The sequence below is a fragment of the Tenrec ecaudatus genome, chromosome 16, assembly GCF_050624435.1.
Source record: "Tenrec ecaudatus isolate mTenEca1 chromosome 16, mTenEca1.hap1, whole genome shotgun sequence".
Lineage (NCBI taxonomy): Eukaryota > Metazoa > Chordata > Mammalia > Afrosoricida > Tenrecidae > Tenrec > Tenrec ecaudatus.
Window position 1 is genome coordinate 86,373,180 of NC_134545.1, and position 13,841 is coordinate 86,387,020.

A 13,841-nucleotide genomic window follows, 5' to 3' on the forward strand; every position below is an offset into this window, starting at 1 on the left:
CCCTGTTGAAGATTTAGATGTGGTCACATCCCATCTGGTACCCCACCTGTCCCTTGATACTTTTTCATGCCCCATTCATGTTTTAATTTGCAATGCAAACTACAAAAAAGGAGAGTCAGCAGAAAGCAATTTCCTGGGCTAGGAGCTCTTGGACCAATATTGCCTCTTCAAGGACTGTGGCGTCTACATTCAACATTCACATGCTCACACCCTCCTCTTTTCCCTCCATGACTCACTTCCCGGCCAGTCCCTTCTGCCTGAGCCAGCCTAGCTGACAGGACACAACAGACAATATCACAAACTTTCCCCTGTGAAAATGCCCTGAGCCAGAGAGGAACATAAACAAGCTAGGAAGCAGACCTAGGATCTTGGGTAGTGAGCTTACCAGGGCACCTCGAAGACATCGGAGGTCTGTAACACAGAGACACAACTCTGACAGAGACCAGAAATAAAGCCCCTGATCTCCAAAGCTCACATACTCAGAAACTTCTAGACTCCTGTTCAAGAAATTACTAGAGAGTTGTGGGGACTAGCAGCTTAGTCTAAACCATAGAGCCACAGATATTTCCGTACTGGTTTTAATGACGAAAGAGCCAAATAGATGTGTTGGTGTGCTGAGGCATAAATGCATCTCTACTGTCACCCATGGCGCATATGCATTGGGCAGATTGGTTGCAAAAGACCTCTCTACAATATGAAGAAGCACTTTGAGAACTAAAAACCCAAGGTAAGTATTTTCAGTGCCTCATATGCAAGCTAAAGTTGGATAATGAAAGACCAAAGAATCAATGCCTTCCAATGATGATGATGGGAAAGACTACTGAATATGCCGTGGATTGACAGAAGAACAAACGACTCTGCCTTACAAGAAGTACAACCAAAATGTCCCTTCGAAGCAGGAAGGGTGAGACATTGTCTCATGTACTTTGGACAAGTTATCAGGAAAGACCAGTCACTGAAGGATATTGTGCTTGGTAAAGTAGAAGATTAGTTGAAAATCAGGAAGGCCCTCAACAAGATGGACTGACATAATGGTTGCAACCATGGGCTCAAGCACAGCGGTGATTATGAAGAGTGTCTAAGAACAGGCAGGATTTCATTCTGCTGTACACAAGGTCACAATGAGTCGGAAGCAACGGGAGGGGGCCTAACAATTGTCATCATGCTCAGAAACTCTACTCAGTACAGCAAAATTCAGAATCAACACCGAATTTTACCCCTGATAGCATCTTTACAGCCAGCTTCCAATGTCAACAGCGTGAACCTATTTTATTACGGGTAGAATACACTGACTGAGCGCCGGTGGCTCGGTGGCTCAGTACTCTCCTGCTAATCAGAAGGCTGGCAGCTGGAGCCCAGCAGCCACTCCGTGGGAGGAAGATGTGGCACTCTGCTCCTGGAAAGAAGACTGTCTCAGAAACCCTACAGAACAGCCCTGCTCTGTCCTACAGTCACCATCAGTTAGAATCCACTCCATCAATGACAATGGGTTTGGTTTTATCCATGGGTGTCCAGTCTCTCTCTTGTTGATATCAAGAAAATGCCACAGCTCCCAAGTCCAAAATTCAGGACCCCGAAAACAGAACAATTAAAAGACCTGGACATCTACTTAAAAACAAAAAAAACACAAAAAGCCAAACAAGTAGCTAGTAAAAATCCTATGGAGCACATTTCTATTCTGATACATTTGAGGTCATCATGAGTCGTCATCAACTCCACAGACGAATAATGAAATTTGTGGAAACTCACTGGTACAGGGAAACTGTATGAGACGCAATTGCTGTTCTTGGCCCTCACATCGATAACGGAACATAATCGTGTGTGTCTGTCCTAAACAAGAGAGGAGAAAACATAAGTGACACTATGGATAGCCCACAGGCCAGGACTCTCAAAGATGGAAAAGGGGGGAGGCATATTTTCAGAAATTTGGTTTGAAATGATGAGGAGAATAAGAAATCAAAGATTTGACTCAAAACTGAAATGCTGAAATCTGCCCCAAATGACGGGAGATCCTTTTACCTGCCATGACCTTCCTCCTCGCTCCCACTACATTATGATACTGATCCAGCCACACCCTTACTATTATGGTTTTCATTCCAATCCACTAAAGTGGCACCCCCACCCCACCCCACCCACTACCTCCCGTCTTCTTAGCTCCACAGGCTCACGGAGCTAAATTCACAAATATTCCAGGAAGATCCCTCTTTTGGCTGATCTGAGTGTTCCAGCTAACAGGTGGGGAAATCCTCTTAAATCTAAGAGTATTATCATGACAAGGTCACTGGAACAGGTCGGAGCCATAAGTCAGGCAGGGCTGGAAGTTTCCGCCTCACCATCAGGTTCCTCTTTAGCCTTGACAGATCAAACCCCAAGCCGAAGCAGGCTAGAGAGATCAGTTCAGTCTCCGAGCCAAAGGTCTTCACAGTGAGGGACCAAAGCTGCCCTGGCTGGGCCTCCACCAGCCCGTGCCCCAGATTAATCACCACCAAGTGGGGCCTGGACACTGGCCTGCAACCTGAGCCCAAGCAGCACCTGCACAGGGGTTGCCCTGGTACCTCCTTCACTCCCCTTGGGCAGGACCCCAGGGCATGAGGGTGTCCACCTGTTGACTGGGTTACCTGGAACAGGAGAGTAAGACACTCAGCCCTCTTTAGTTCAGCAGACAGGGCCCGCCTGGGAGACTGACTGAGCGAGGAGGAGAGATACAGAGGCTCAGGAAGTGCAGCTGATCCCCGCAAAGAAAGAAGCCCCTCAGCCTCGGAGCAGGAGGAGAGCAAGGTCCCAGGGCCTCCATCACCAGCTACAGTGGAAACCCAGGTAGACAGCCACAGTGGGCAACGCCGCCCTCAGTAACGATGCGCTGACGAGATGCTCTGAGTTTGGGCCACCTCCTCGTCATCTACAGGCTGCTGACAGAGGGGAGAGGCCTGAGCAGGTATATCTCTGTAAAACATGCCCAAATGCTGCCAGATATTCCTGTGTGACAGCAATTCCCTCCATGAAGGTCGCTGGAGCTGCCTCTAAAGGCCACATGGTAAACGGGCAGTGTCCTCCAGCCATCTCTGCAGTCAGCGTGTCCTGCCCTTGAGTCCATCCTGGTTCATAGCAGGCCTGCAAGACAGTGCAGAATGGCCCCCTGGGATTTCCAAGGCTGTAAATCTTTCTGGAAGCACTCTGCACCACCTTTCTTCCCCAGGGCAGCAGGTGGGTACGAACAGCCGCTCCTTCCCTCAGCATGGAGCACTCTCCCACCGCACCACCAGCTCGCCCTGTCCTACCCAGTGAGTGGGCTTTTCCCCACATGTGTGTGCGCACGTGTGCCGTGGACTTGGGAGACAGAGCATGGGTGCAGCTGCATTACACAAGCTATGCACACACATTTCTGTTGATGCAAGAATACACCTTTTAGGACCAAAGGACCACAGGGGATGAGAAGGTCTTCTCAGACAATGCGCCCTTTCTTCTGTTGCCTCTCCAAGTTTGAGGAAGGTGAGGGGAAATAGTCACGAGGCTCCGAGGAAGAGGCAAAAAAAAATCACAGCGAGGAAGACAAGTCTGGAGACCGGGATCCAGTGTCACTGGTCCCAGCCTAACTGGTGATGTCGGAGAAATCATGGCGTGGGTGACCCCTGTTGCCATCGGGCCCCAGGAAGGCAGGGCGGGAAGGGTGAGGAGGGGTCGAAGTCAGATTGAAGGCTGTGTCCCTTGAAGAGCAAGAGACCCCGCTCAGAGGAGAGCAGCTGCTCCTCCACAGCACCTTCATCTGAGGAGTGACACCCACATCCTGACTGCTACCTCTCCCTCCAAAGCCCCACCTCCCCAGCTCCCTTTGAACCTCCGCCTATACCCTGCTTTGGGGACAGAGCAGTGGCTACAATTACACACTTGCTTGGAAAGGGGGGTGTGCTGCATGTGACAGGCCATGAAAGGTCCCTGCCTATAAAACAGACTGGAAAACAAACCCTTAATTTAAATGTTAATGAAAGTGCTGTGGAGACATCAGAGGCTTCCCGGCTGCTGGGAGAACAGTTACACCAGCTACAGAATTTATGGCTCCCCCTCACCCGCCGCCCTCTCTGCCTCATCACCCACTGAAGTTTAAAAGAGTTTAAGGGAAGGGGAAAAAAAAGTGGATTTTAACATTAACTCCGTGCTTCCACCTTGGGATGTGATTGCTAAATTATCTGTTGGCAGAACGGTGATCAAAGGTGGAAAAACACAGGCATGCTGCACACGAAACCCAGAAAAGCCAGCAGCAGCGAAGGCAGGAAAATTACCTTCTCTCTTCCTGATGAAGGGAGAATAGAAAAATAGTACTGCGGGTGGGCAGGGGAGTGAGAGAAAGAATGAGATCCGGAGAGAAAGAACACACACACACAGGCACAGGGGTGGAGAGGCCTGCTTGTCAGTAGGGCAGAGGCTCGATAGACTGACTGTAGCCACTGCATCCAGGCCCTGCAGCAGCCAGCTTCTATTGTAGTGTTTTATTTAAGTCAACTCTTCACAACTCCGCCAACTTGCTGGCCCTGCAAGATGTCGCTCCCATAGTAGGTTAAGGGCAAGCCAGGGCTGGGAGTCAGGTTGGTCCCAGGCCAACAGCTCAGCACATGAGCCTCCTTGTGTCCAACCTGGCTTAAGGAATGGCAAAAAGCCAAGGTCTGAGGAAGTGAAACCCACTGCTGGTGGCATTTGGTCTTGTTACTGATGGCTAGCCAGCTCAGACAATGAATTCTCAGGTGGGCACCGCACTGATATTTGGCAGGCCTCGATTCCAATGCAATTGAATCCCCACACTGCTCCTTTGCCAAGGGTGGGTTCATTTCAGGCTGGGCCAGTGGCCCCATCTAACTACCCAGAGTTTCCTCTTTTCCCCATTGCCAGGAGGTCCCTCCAGCCATGGCAGGCCCTGCTCCCTGGCTCTTTCCTGGTGTCTGTGCCTTGGGCTTTCCGATCCAGGGGCACTGTGTGCAAAAGACTCTCTCCCGGGTGCTCTGCAGCTGGACAAAGGGGACACAGAGCCACTCCTTGCCCAGCTCTTCCAGCCCTCTAGTCCTCTACAGGTCTCAGAGGATGCTTCTCCTCGCCTCTGCCTCCAGGGAGGAAGAGCAGAGAGTGCTGCGGCAGCCACGGACCCAGCCGTCAGGTGCATTATCCACAGGTCATCCACCAGAGCCTTTCTCTGGGTTATCAGTTAGGGGTCTCTTGCAAGACCTAGATCTCCATGACCAACCAGAAAAGGCAAACTGGGAGGCTCCAATCTGACTTTTGCTTCTCATTTCCCTAAAACCAACAGCTGGGTACTAAAGCACAGAGCCAAAGACTCCCAGGACTTCTGGGAACCAAAAGACTCTGAACTGCAAGTTGGCTGCCCCTTTTCCAATTTTTCAAACCTCTGTCAGAGAAAACTCCAGATCCAATTACCTTCCACCAAGGAAAGTTGCATTTCAACAAGCTGGTGACTATGTGTCTACCACACGCACAACACAGAGCAAACCCTGCAGCCACTGGGCACCAACATCCCGCTCTCCCCAGAAACTCACCTGTTCCCTGAACAGTCCACAGTGATGGCTCTCCTTTCCAGACTGGCCTCCGCCTCAGGGAGACACGAATCAAGAAGGAGTAGCAACTCCATCACAACCCCCCAAGTCACAGCTAACTTCACAAATTTGAATAGGTACATTTCATGAAGACTTGGACGAATCCCTCCCCCCACCCCACCAAAAAACAACAACAAATAAACCACAGTCAGCAAAGGTGCACAAAATTATATTGTACATGTAATAACACAGCTAAATCAAGTCTCCATACCTATGCCACTCAAATGTTTCCCTAATGACTGAAGCAAGCAGGAAGGGATTAAACCGTAAGTGTCCTGGGAAGCCTTCCTGACCACACTCACTCACATGACAGCAAGGGATGTTCAGAACGGGAAAAGGTCTCTGCTGAGCAGTCTCCTCTTCTTGGAGGGCAAGAAATCTGGTGTTAGCAGGAGGAGCTGTGTATGCCTCTTCCTGTCCCTTCTAGGAAAGCAGGGCCCACAGGCCTACCTACAGTCCTATCACCACCAAGGCCCCCACTGCTGCCTTGGAGGGCCCTGCAAACTGAACATCTGTGTGCATTCACATTCTTGGGTGCTGTAAGCATGCACAGCCACAGGGGTGAGCCTACCCCTCCCTATCTCATCACTGGTCTCCAGAAAGGGAGAATGTTCCCAGGTCATCACAGGCCTTTCAAGCCCCACAGCTAGGGTTGAACATGCTGGTGAAGGCTAATTAAGAGCCAGGGGCCTGCCCAACCGCATGGGTCCTCCCCAGCACCACCAGGGCATGGCAAGCGGCAGAAGGTCTGGGCACAGGTGCTATCTCTCTGCCCCCATCCTACAAATGCCCTACATTGATCTTCCCTGGGCCTCAATTTCTCTGTATGCCAAGGGGAAATCACACACACACACACACACACACACACACACACACACACACACACTCCACTCCTCATGCCTCCCAACTAAAGACAGTCTTATCCTAGGCACTTATACCTGGATACCATTACAGTTATGCACCAATATCTATCTATCTCTCTCTCTCTCTCTCTCTCTCTCTCACACACACACACACACACACACACACACACACACACACAACTCCTCATGCCTCCCAACTAAAGACAGTCTTATCCTAGGCACTTATACCTGGCTACCACTACAGTTATGCACCAATCTTATAAGACATGTAGGGGGTGCTTCTCAGTTAATACATAGGGAACAAGGAGAAAAGGAAGTGAAGAAAGGAAGAGAGGAAGCCGAGATGAAGTTCTCCATTTCCTCACTCCGGAGTATTTTTGTCAGGGGGAAGATTATTTTAAATGATACCAAAACATATTAGGCACTTTTGAAAATCGGCTTTGTTGCGTTACTCTTGGGCAAGTGCTCAGAATGCAGTGGCTCCTCGGGAGGAGGTGTCTCCAAGCCAAGCTGGGAGATGTCTTCCTGCTCCCCAGTCACCCTCAGATGGGTCCGGGGTCAGCAGCTCACTCCTGTTCCATTTCAACCCTTCCTTCTTTCATTCCTAAAAAAGCTCTGGGGCTGGACCTCTTCTACAGGAACAGGGTGGGTGGAGGGTGGGCTATCATTCCCCCTTGGCAAAGGGAGAAACTGAGGTTCAGGTAAAATCAATGTAGAACCTCTGTAAGCCATGAATTTCAGAAACAAACTACTGGTATCAGGATAAGAAGGTGAGTAAAAAGGGTAGGGAGAGGTAAAGGAAAGTTATTCTTGTCTGCCACCTTCTACTGGAAAATCAGGGGAGTGGACTGGCTTTTATTCTGTGTTGTTTTAGTAGCTACTTAAACATGCTGTGAAGCACTCTACTGGTATTAAATACCAGCCCCATGACTGTTTATGGATCAAGAACTCACAGTCATGGGAGAAAGGAAAGGGACATGGGGACACAGGGCAGAAACTTGGTTTCCATCGTCACCAACACCTCAGATTAAGTCTAGGGCTCGAGGCTTTATACTTCGTATTTTCAGTGCCTAAATATGCAAGCAAAGAAGGGAGAAAGGCTCCAGTCTCAAACATGAATAGGGCTGGCAGTTTATTTGAAACAAATGAAAGAGACTGAGAGCTTTTTTTTAAAAAAAAAAAAAAAAAAGATGAGCTAGAGCTTCTCATTGTTTAGATTCTGTGGGACAACAGAAGGGGAAGCAAGTGAGTGAGAAGTTGCCAGGCGACCATTGGTACCTGGGCAGAGAGAGTGGTCTTACCACACGCTGGCTGCTTGAAGGGATGAGATGCAACTGGCAAGCTTCATCAGAAGACACACACCCCTTCCTTGCAGAAACCCCCCAACAACAGTCCTCCTGAGAGAACAGCTGCTGCCCACATCCTCCCGTGTCCTCCCTGAGGGGTACAGGGTCCTGTCACAGTCAACAGGGGAGGGGGTAGAAAGCAGCCATCGAGGGCAAGAACCTACAGGGAGAGAAGGTGAGGCCACAAGGATTCAGACTGAGTCCCCACCTGGGAGAGACACAAATAAGTAGTGTGACTGAGGAGCCAGAAGCAGCCACGGCAAGGGCCGAGGTTTGGGGCATGAAGTCACACTAAACAGATGCTCACAGGAAATGATTCTGGTTTGCAGAGAGTATGGTTTTTCTAGCTTTTCTGAACACTCATACAGAAGGAGTCCCTAACTTAAGGTGTATTCGAATTACAACAAACCACGCTTAGGACTGTTTGTTTTTTATGATTTGTGTGATTTTTTATATATGTAAGTATACATTACTATGTACCTGTAAGTTTGTATGTAATATTCCCAATCCCCCAAAACAAATAAAGGTAGAATTTATAAGGATATTGATAATAAATGGCAGCAATAGGAAAGTTCACTTGCTATGTAAATTTTCACCCAAACCACAGTAAAAAAAAATTTTAACGTGAAAAGAAACAATAAAGAAGTCCCAACTGAGCCCCATGGAGGAAAGAAAAAAAGGAAGCTCTTAAAAAAGAAAGGCATCGGGTAGAGACCCAAGGCCCATCTATAGGCAAGTGGACATCCCCTTGCGGAAGGGACGAGGGGAGGAGATGAGCCAGTCAGGGTGCAGTGTAGCAACGATGAAACATACAACTTTCTTGTAGTTCCTAAATGCTTCCTCCCCTCCCACTATCATGATCCCAATTCTACCTTACAAATCTGGCGAGACCAGAGGATGTACACTGGTACGGAGTTCGGAACTGGAAACACTGGGAATCCATGGCAGATGATCCCTTTGGGACCAGTGGTAGTAGAGGGATGGTGGTAGAGGGAGGGTGGGATGGAAAGGGGAAACTGATTACAAGAACCTACATATAACCTCCTCCCTGGAGGACGGACAATAGAAAAATGGGTAAAGGGAGACGTCGGACAGGGCAAGATATGACAAAATAATAATGTATAAATTATCAAGGATTTATGAAGGAGGGGGATCAGAGAGGGAGGGGAGAAAATGAGGAGCTGATGCTGGGGGTTTAAGTGGAGAGCAAATGTTTTGAGAATGATGAGGGCAATGAATGTACAAATGTGCTTTACACAGTTGATGTATGTGTGGATTGTGATGAGTTGTATGAGCCCCTAATAAAATGATTAAAATAAAAAGGCATCAATACATTTTTAAAAAGAGATATTCAATATACATGAGAAGTGAGAGTCGTAAGCACCTTTACATTATTTCAGGTCATCTTCACAGTAATGTCCTCCGAGCTTACACTGACCTACACTTAGCACAGGAGGAACAGAGGGAACTCTCACTCGAGGCCAGCTGCTGGCCGGCAGCAAAGCAGCACCCAGTCTTCAAGGCTGTTCCAAAGAATGTACCACAGGGAGGCTGAGAGGCAGCGCCTCTCCAAATTGAGAAAATGGAAAGTTCGAATTCGGGAGAATACAGAGAAGAACTAGATCTGATAACAACAGGGAAAGATCATTATCCCAGTGTATTCTTTGGGTAAGAGAAAAGGGGCAGAGGTAGCACCAGCCTAGACCCTGGATCACATGGTATAAAGACAGAATCCCCAAAGCAAACCTTTTCGAAAGACCCCAAGACACTATCAGTGGGATCCAGGAAATGAGCATCTTCAATGCTTGGGAGCCAGAGCCAAATATCCAGTCACCAGCCAATGAAAGAATCATCCCGGGATCAAGAAAATGACACCGAGGGGACAAGAAAACCCTGAAGCAGAATTGGGGGGGGGGGGAACCGCACACAAACAGAAGACCCAGGTCTTCACCAAAGATACGGCATATCCGGGACGGCTCAGCAGGAGAGATGGCTGCACAAATCACTGATATGTCTTAACTGCAAGCCAAAGTCAGAGTCATGTTTTAAAAGCAAAGTCCTTCCCCCAAAGGCAATGTCTAAGTCTGGAAGTGGGTGGAGATGATTCAGTTTATTATGATCTGAAGTGCTTCCTAACAGTGAGGGCAGATGTGGTCCTCAACCTCTCTTTATCAGCTCATCTTCAACAGGTTTCTGTGCTCTTCCTGTTACGGAGGAGGCCTTCTGGCACAGGGGGTAAGCACTCAACTGCAAACTAAACATTGCAGTTCCAACTCCCCCTCAGCGACTCCTCAGGAGAAAGGCCTGGCGACCTGCTCCTATAAAGACTGCCACTGAGAAAACTGAGGCAGGCCCTCATCACAGGGAGTCTCTGTGAGTGGGAATCGCAGTCCAGAGGAGGTAGACGGGATAAAGGAACATTGGGGGAAGGAGAGCCTGCTCGTGCTTGCTGATCTATGTGCGGGAGACACACGGACCATCTCCACTCGTGAACATCTCCCCCTACCACCTATTCCCTGCCCGGCTACCCTCCTGAAGCCAGCAGAAGTACACAGATAACCACGGAGATAGTCATCAGCACACCCATCACCTCCCACAGACTGCCTCGCCCCCTTCGATCCTTACACGTATCTAACCCACAGACTCCCAAGCCTGGCTAATTGGCTTTAAAAAGGGCAGCATTAGGAAGCAGTTGAGAAGGAGACAAAGCTCGATGGCTCCATTTTCCACCCTCCGCTCCCACACACTTAGGCCTCTCCACTCCCTGCTGGTCTTTCCTTCTCTCCTTCCTAGGATTGCGAAAATGATTTGTTCTGAACAGCGACAGGTTTATAGGTTAGCCGACACCTCCGCTCTGTGGAATTTTAATTAACTTCTCCCCTCGTCAATATGCTAAGGAATGGGGGCTCCATTCTCTGGGGTCAGCAATGTGTTTCAGGTCCTGCTATATCAGCCGTCAAATTGAAGAATTAATGACGTGGCTAATCGGCTCTAATTCTTTGGGAAGAAAAAAATGTGAGCGGGAGTTGTGGAAGGGAGCAGGAGGAGGGATGCAGGCTCCATGGAGTGAGGGAAAGGATGCTGAAGGAGGCTACGCAAAGGAGGATCGACTCTCTCATAAAACAAGTGACTGACTTAGACCCTGTGTTGGAGGGTGGCCGCCCTCCAGCTTTCCCGTTTATCATTGGGGTGGTGTGGGGAGACCCTAGGCACAAACTGGGACCAAACAGCTGCAGGACAATGAGTGCCTGTTCCCTGCAGGAGAGGAGAGTGGCTCTATTTGGGCTCAAGAGAGCCTAAAATGCTGAAGGCTGGATAGAAACCTCACCTGCTCACAGGTAAAGCTGGAGAAACACCAGCATTTTAAAAATGTGGTCCTGGGGCTATAATGATCGATGACTCTACTTGGACACTTTCTAAGGGGAACAACCCAGAGACATGGGTTGCTAAACAGGCTAGCCAGTGATGCCAATGGCATCTCCCAGAGATGCTGAGAGACCTCTGCCTCGGAGGGCATCTGATCCAGAAGGGACACCTCTGATAACAGCTGGACACTTGGTTGCATTCTAACAGTCTCTCCTCCTCCCCAGATGCGGAGAGCATGAGCCCCGCGAAGGTTACATTAACTACATGTGTCCTTGAAGTGTGTATCTCAAGAGTGGCCCCAAACAACCTAGAATATATACCTGGGAGATTTGCTAGCCTACCTGACCTAGTAAAATAAAAATATTCGTTATAGGGCACAAAACCATATCCAAACATGTCTCCCTTACCTGAGCAGTGGACTGATAGCAATCGACCAGACTCGGTCTTCAGTCTGGATGGTGTGTAAGCACTGCCCCAGGCGGCCCGAGGCCAAAGGCCACACCTAAAAACAGGAGACAGAGCTCTCAATCGGCATTGCCTGAGATGTGGGTGCAGAGGAACGTGCCCGGTGAGGCCTGTCCCTAGGGAGGTATGGAATGGAGAATCCCTTCTGTTGTGTATGAACACAGGCCAGGGTCTCAGCGGAGGGAACTTAGTGAGATCCTAGTGCTCAGTCCACACTGCCCTTCTGGGCCTCCACCCAGCAGTCATTACTCAACAGTCCATTTTCCGCCAAGCACTGGGGTGCTGCACATTCCTCAGGGGAGACCTGAGAAGACAGAGCTGGAGGGGCACGCGCTGCTCTCATAACCCTCTCACGTGGGTGGCTGTTGCTCTGCCTATCTCTCACCACCATGATTCTTCAGGTGGGGAGAGCAAGAAGATCAAGGCACACGAACAGACACAGAGAGAATTAGAGAGAGGAGTAAGAATGAAAGATGGAAGAGAAGGGAAGAATGGAAGAAGAGGGACTTCAAAGAAGGAAGGTGGTGTATTGTTGTTTGTTTGTTGATAATGCGCAGGATCCAATGCTATTCATGTCAGCAGGGAATTTAGCACCTAGTGTCACCAAAAGCAGCAGAAAAGCTTAACCCTTTTAAGCTTCCATATCTCCCACAGGTTAAAAATATTGCTTGGAGCACATTATCTGGTCCCTATCAGTCAGGAATGTACATTAGCAGCCACTCTGGGCTTAACGCTAATCAACACTCACAGAGCCCTCTCAGCAGTCAGTGCATTTAGAGAACTCCCATTAAGCATCAGGCTCTCCCCTCCCCTCACCTCACCCTACCCTAGATGACACACATGGGGAACTAAGCCTCTAACCAAACAGCAAGGAAACCTTCAATGAGCAGGGCTGTCCCCAGACAGCAGCCAAGGAGCGATCCTGAGGTGGCCAGATGGATCAATGACCTCTCCAGGTCCCTGCAGTGCTATAAGGGGAACACGCAGAACTCAGCCAGGACCTTAGATGGAAGAACACCAAGGAAACATTCCTTGGGCTTAAGGGGAAGGTGAGGGAGTAGGGGGTGGGCATGCCTTCTAAGGGTCACATGATATCTCTTCCCTATAAAAGGAGAAAGTGTTACTTTGAGTTTGTGTGTGTCTGAACAAAGGGGGCAGAGGTGAATGGGCTACTTTTCCCAAAACAAGGAAAAGAAAATAAATTTAACAAGCAGATCCTGAACAAGGACGGACGAAAAACAAAAGTAAATACCACAACTTTCCTAGAGTGCCATGTCTCTGGCTTCCTCTCGTGGGTCTACATCTCTTTGGAGGTAACTAGATGGACTTCGAATGTCCTCTTTCAGAGACTCTAGCCTTCTCCCTGATGCAAACCACCCGGGAAGGCAGGTTCTTTAGAGACAGAAGACACTAAAGACTCTGACAACAAAGGTTGGGGACAGTCTAGGCAAACCACAGAAGGAGTTTCCTAGTCTCCAGGAAACACTCAGAAGGCATGCTGCCGAATTTGAACATGATCTTGGAAAAGTGGATTTCCTGGCCTCTTCTGAGGCACACTATCCAACTGATGCCTGAGGGACAGGAGGTGACAATAATAATGTTGCTCTTGTCTTCATACTCAATGGCCAACTCCAACACAAACTTACCCCTGAAAGACATGTCTCTAGGAGTCAACATTTATACAGCCCTTTAAGGAGATATGTGGTAATATATCAAGACTTAAAATGACCATAGTGGGGTTTTTTTGATGACCATAGTTTTTGACTGGGCAATTCTATTGTTCAGAATCTAGCCTAAGAAAATAATCCTAACACCAGAAAAATCCAAGAGCTAAAAATATTCTATGTAATTTACTATTGCAGAACGAGTACACAGACTTGGAATCAGACAGATCTGAGTGTCAACCCTCACGGTTACTTACTAACTTTGATTTTAGAGTGTTTCACAACCTCTTAGCTCAGTGTCCCTATTTGTAAACTGATAAATAATGCCTAGTTTGCAGGATTAAAGTGTGGGAAAGTGAGGAGAATTTGGCAGGTATTAGGCACTCAATACTAGTGATTATTATTACTAAAGGAAAAAAAATGGATATAAGCATCTAGTAACAGAGTGGGTAAATTACAGTAAATCCATTATAAAGTTATTCGTTATTGTTATTCATTGTTGTTGCTGTTAGGCATTGTATGTAGATGCAAATTGAGAGT

The 13,841-nt window shown here is 48.5% G+C and overlaps 1 protein-coding gene across 2 annotated transcripts in view; it reads right to left on the reverse strand.

Annotated features, from left to right (window-relative positions):
- FBXW4 (F-box and WD repeat domain containing 4) overlaps positions 1-13,841 on the reverse strand; it is a 90,010-nt gene that overhangs the window by 45,852 nt on the left and 30,317 nt on the right. For both annotated transcript variants that reach the window (XM_075534707.1, XM_075534708.1), the window contains exon 5: positions 11,580-11,674. In XM_075534707.1, the coding sequence (XP_075390822.1) occupies positions 11,580-11,674 (95 nt within the window). The remainder of the gene's footprint in view (positions 1-11,579; positions 11,675-13,841) is intronic.